Source organism: Nilaparvata lugens, chromosome 10 (genome assembly GCF_014356525.2).
Source record: "Nilaparvata lugens isolate BPH chromosome 10, ASM1435652v1, whole genome shotgun sequence".
In the NCBI taxonomy this organism is placed as follows: Eukaryota; Metazoa; Arthropoda; class Insecta; order Hemiptera; family Delphacidae; genus Nilaparvata; species Nilaparvata lugens.
Genome location: NC_052513.1, coordinates 11812003 through 11818002, shown reverse-complemented (window position 1 = coordinate 11818002; position 6000 = coordinate 11812003). Strand labels below are relative to the sequence as shown.

The following is a 6000-nucleotide window of genomic DNA, read 5'->3' as shown; positions in this document are numbered from 1 at the left end:
TAAAGAAAGCTCATTTAATTATCACTTCTATTAGTATTTACACAATACACATCCTATTTGAAACTATACATACACTATTTTTTCAATAGTAAAAACTATAATCAAACTCATGCTTGATTTTTATTCTTTCTCAACAAGTTAAAAAATTTTACACAAGCAACTTTCGTCAATAATTGCTTAGACATCAACTTTATAATATCTATTCTTCAACATACCATCATTTTTGTTTTGGACTTTCAAATAAATTTTTATCACTATAATTATTCACACCAATAGATATACAAACTTTAACTCAACATTTCAAGAGAATACGTAGCTCATTGTTGTTTACGATTATAAACTATAATAATAATAATTGATTTCATTGAATAATTCTTCCATTGTTGTCACAAAAATGACTATCTGATAATACCGACTAATATCATTTACCTTTGGATAAGATTAATAATTTACTTTGAATTTTTCTGCAAAATCAAATTAAAATGTCATAGTCATAACACATTTTAAATTGGAAAAATATTCAAGTGAGCAAAATTATTGTTCTGAGAGTCACTAATATCAAATCCTCACAATCACATTGTACTATATAACGTCTGTTCATGAAGTGTTCATCTTTGTACATATAATTTGTTGAACTGACATTGAAAATAAAGTTATTCTCACTATTTACATTAAACTACAAGTGTTCAAGTGATGTATTGATAATTTCTAATAATATGGGTATTACAATAAAATAACTTAATTTAAAAAATGCAGCAAACAAAATCGCCAACTAGATTGAATGATTAGGCTACCCATGAATGCAGAAAACCAAGACAAGAACATTCATACATTTGGAAAATCAATTCGAATATAATGAACAGGCACTAAAAGTATATTGCTTCGAAAAATGTAAAGAATTATTAGAAAATCTTGCATGAAAATATTCATTCTTGTGAGAAAGAATCATTAATAGAAAGAAACTACAAACTCAATTAATATAGTGCATTCCATTTTAAAAGTAAAATGAAAATTGTGATATTTAAATTCAGCAGTATGAGCTCCAATGGCAATATAATGATAATTTTATTGATAGAACTTTTGATCACAGCTTCAGGAATCTTGATCATTTTTATTCGGAGTCAAACCATGATAATTTTGGTGATAAGCAATTTTTTAAAAAATATTATGAGTTACAATTATCAGAATAATTCCTTATTGATTAATAGTTCAGGCTTTGTTACTGGTAGATAATAAGTTTCTTCCGATTATACTCTAGAAACAATCTCGTTTGCAAAATCGAAAATTGAGGAGGAAAATACTTCTTATTTTATTAATACTTGAACTGAAATCAGAATTTCCTTGTCACACTAAAACAACTTCAATTCACACTTCCGCAAATCCGATATTCAGTTTTATTAACCATTCATAAACACAATCACTTAGTAGTAGCAGTAGATTTTCATAGAACAGTTGACATTTCAAAATAAATTGAAGAATAATTATTCTTGATAAGTGCAGGCAGATGTAAATACTGAAAGGATTATGATTAAGCAAGTGACGGTTGCCTGCTAAATTGAATAATGAGTATCATATAGTTTCAAAATTCCACATCTTTATTGACAGATGAGTCTCAAAATTTAATTCTTAAAGTATAATCAAAAAGGTTACAAGAAAAACTAAAATTAATTAATATCGGTTAGGATTTTAGTAAATCGAATGTAACATAATGTTTCAAATATCTTATTCAAAAGGTGGTGTAATCTTCGAGTTTTTACCACCAGGTTTGTGTTTAGTGGACCAAAATATTTATGTTAGCCTATTATAACAAGCATCATTATCAAGATTTATAATATCGTTTATTCAATTGTTATGTAATAAATTTGTATTTCAACTGAAAACGAATTTTCCAATAATCTTTTATATACTTTTGTGTACAAAATACAATGTACATCATTGTCATTCCATACCTGGTAACTCCAGCCTTTCATAAAATTGAAAAATTAAACATTACCCAATAGAAAAAATTTCGAATTTTTACAAGAAGATATTATGTATCGGATTTTCAGCCACATGGACTGAGTGATCTCAAAACTAAAATATATTGGAAAAACTGTCAATCTTGTCAGCAATGAACTCCTGGTATGGAGCGAGTTCTATATAAAATTTAATTAATAAAAATTGGATGAAAAATTTTCATCCGTTATTTATTATATGATACAAACTACATCTGCAATAGTCAGATTTTACTGAAAGATTAATGCCTTTGTTGTTGTATAGTCAAAATTGCATTGTACATAAAATAGAAAGAGCTGCAAAACCAATGATTTACTGCTACAACTAGAGTCAAACGTTTTCAAGAGTAGAAATGAAAAATTGAAAATTAGTTTGACCACTCCAGCCCGAGTAATATAATAAAATCAACTTGCATCACTGTATTTTCTATGGATTTATTCATTAATTTATTTTAAAGGTCACAGTATTTGACCGACAGATAAGGACCACTTAATCGACTAAATTAGGTTACTTCCATTTTGAATGGAGTTTTCATATAATTATAATTTTCAGCTTACAATAACTAAATTGAATTTACAATGTCGATGAAAACATAGAATTGATTGGAAATAATTTACAAAATTTTGAAGAATTTCAATAAATAATTCTAAAGTAACTAAATCGTGAAGCTATATTAATGAAAACTGATAACTTAAATGATACAAAAATGATAATAAATACCTATAAAATAAATATTCAATCTAAATTTCCACTCTACTGTCACTTCAAATTAACTTAATTTTTGAAATTTATTTGTCAGCAATGATTTAAAAAAATAGATTGCTTACCGACATCATTGTTTATGATTATCAAGTTCAATTTTTCAACAGAATAACTACCTACGATAAAAACAATATCTTTATTTACACGGATTGTTCGCAAACATTTATTATATTTATTTTTGTCTCTCGCCACTCATTTTTTTACAAGTTTCATCAAAATTGTTCTTCATATAGCACACATTCACATTTCTTTTACTTTCACATTTTTCCACAATCAGTGATTGTTCACTATTAATTATTATCGACAAGTTTGTCTCTGAGTCCTTTCACCTTCTGAACAAAGTATGCCTCCAGAGACTCGGCACACTTGAAAAATGGCGATTCTTTTGGATTGTAGTAACGGCAATTATCGAAAATCTTTGTCATATCACCGATGAACTCACTCAATTTCTTGTAAGACCGATCAGTGATACGCAGCTCGATTGTTTGGAGATCTGAAAAAAAATGAATATACTTATTACATTAATATACTTGGTACAGTATTATAATTGTTGGCCTTATTGTGTGCATAATTATCAGGAAGTTGTGGTTTTTAATACGTCGGCTGAAAGTGATGAAAGGCCAACTTCAATATTGACTAAAATTGATTGTATCTTCTTCTTTGAATTGAAGAAGTATAAATATTATGCTGCAAGTCTGGGTAGTTAGTGTTTACGGTACGAGCACATTGGTTCCCTAACGAGGCTTAGCGAGTTAGCATTTCATGCGAGTTCCGTAAAGACATTACCGAGTGAGTCCGATCGTTAAAGTTTTCATTAAAAATCGTCAACAAAACATGCAAATGAGTAAATATCAATAATAATAACAAATGAGAACAACTGAAGTAACAACATTGTATTAAAATACTGGTTTGTAAAGGCATGAAAATACATAGTCTTTTCATCTAACGTTAGTTCTGCAAACTTAACTAATGTAGGCTACATTTTCTTAATGAAGTAATGCATTCCAGAATGCACTACAAATGACCCATAAATTCAACTATTCCGAACGCAAACTGTTTTTAAATACAGTAGGCAACACCTCAAGACTTTCTAAACTACAGATAACACCATAAATCACCTTTTTTTGAGTAGACTAGAAACAACTATTTGAAAGTTTCATTTATCTCTGTTCACTCACTTTGATTTTTATTCGTCTTTGAAATTACTTTAGCCGGTTGCTAAAACTAAAGCAGGGTTGCAAAAAAATTAGGGCAATCTTGATAAGGGATCAGAGCTAAGGTTTAAAATGCTAGTTGAAATATGATTGGTAAATATGATTCTGGTTTATGAAGTCTAGCACCATATTATTGATATACTGTTCAAGGATGGAATAAATGCAGATTTATTGCTATTTACCCATTGGTTCCTTGATGACTTTGTAGTAATCAGGAGCTTCGGCCGGGTCGACAGGTTCCATGAAAGGCCACGCACTTTTGTGAGTCTAAAAATGGAAAAACAATTCAGTAAATACATAAATAATAATAAAAACACTTCATTCACTTGGGCTACTTTTTAAATTAATAAAACAATATAAAATCTTAAAGTACCCTTTATTTTTTAAAAAGTATCAAATAGTAATAAAATAGTTAAACTATTTTAAAGTTTTTTTCTAAAAATAAAGGTTGCTTCAAGATTTAATACTGTTTTATTAATAAAGAATGATATTTGGAAAGTCAATTTTCTGACTCCAGCTGTTTAAATTCTAGAACTTAGCTAAATCCCGAGCTCGGAAACCGACCTTAACGTACCGACATGTTGGTATTTAAATTACAAAATAGTGTGTTAATACATCGCAGTTCGAAATGGATAAAGAAACCATCATCTGCGGATCTTAAGTAACAATAGAATAACGTATAACATTCTTAAAAGTGAACAATTCATTTTGATAATTACTCTATTACTTTGATATGGAATTAGAAATAAAATCAATTAGATGAGAATCAAAACAAAAATTAGAAATAAAGTGGAGAGGCAGATGGCCGGAAAATGTCAACTTTCATACACAATACAAGCCTGAGTTAGATGGCTATGCAGTAGTGTAACCAGGATTTTAAAATTGGGAGGGGGGGGGGTTTAACCAAAAAGGTTGGGCCTCCTATAGACTTCACCAAGTGAAATGCTATTGGGAGAGGGGGTATTATCTTGGTTTTTGGGGCTCTTTTTCGGGATCATGGGAGAACCTGGAAACACCCTGAACTTCGCTACTCCACTGCTTAGATGGTTTGCTTAATTTTTGGTTGGACTCACTTGCAGCTGCTTGATCAACTTCTTCAACGCTTCGAAGTCCTTGGTGTTGAGGTTCTTCATGTTGGCGAAGTTGATGGAGGAGTTGCGCTGGCAGTTGGGGCAGACGTACTCGTCGATGTTGTCCGCTTCCGACTGCAGGATACCCACACAACGACCGTGGAACCAGTCTTGGCACTTGTCACAGCAGATGTAGAATCTGCAATTAAATACATGGCTCAGTCAACTGACACAACATAACAATTTTATATAAAGGCCAGTCAATACAACTGTAGAGAAAAGATAGAAGATATCCACGGTATGGGTCGTTTATGTTCCAAATTTCAAACCGATTCTTTGTCAACTCAAGCCGATTACTGTCGACTACTGTCAATAATTATTACTATTTTGGCCGGATGAGAGTTTAAGAACGGCACATTATGAGAGACTGCCAGCGTTACAAAGCTTGGAGAAAAATAAATTTCAGGACTATCGGCTTGAGTTGACAGTGAAATTTGGAACATAAACACATATTTGTACCCAACACATATAATTTATAGTGTGGTGTATATTCATTAAATTATTTATGTCTATCAAGAAATTATTCAATGCATAAAATTATTTGTATTAAATGTCATAGTATTCAAACTTGTATTGTAATTGTTTTTGATGAATAAACTTTGATTTGATTTTAAATGCCCTATACCATGGGATGTCTTCTGATGCTATCTTTCATTTATGATACAACACAATAACAATACAACGAAAAAAAAGGATAATACAATAAGATATAGAATGCCATAAATTTCAGTTCATTAGACCTAATCATTACACTGATCAGTGTAACCCACAGAATGAATTCAGAGAAAATAACAAGGTAATCGAAAGGTATGTGTTTGAATTCATACAAATATACAAGAACTAATAATTAGGAATTATTACTACCCTAGTATCAATCACCAATATATCCCGATAATCTA

The 6000-nt window shown here is 30.2% G+C and overlaps 1 protein-coding gene across 2 annotated transcripts in view; it reads right to left on the bottom strand.

Annotated features, from left to right (window-relative positions):
• LOC111055473 (nucleosome-remodeling factor subunit NURF301) overlaps window positions 1-6000 on the bottom strand; it is a 78606-nt gene continuing 72606 nt past the window's right edge. For both annotated transcript variants that reach the window (XM_039436310.1, XM_039436311.1), the window contains exons 35-37: window positions 5045-5240; window positions 4154-4238; window positions 1-3250 (exon numbers count right to left, since the gene is read on the bottom strand). In XM_039436310.1, coding sequence (XP_039292244.1) covers window positions 3048-3250; window positions 4154-4238; window positions 5045-5240 — 484 coding nt within the window. In that variant the 3' untranslated portion in view covers window positions 1-3047. The remainder of the gene's footprint in view (window positions 3251-4153; window positions 4239-5044; window positions 5241-6000) is intronic.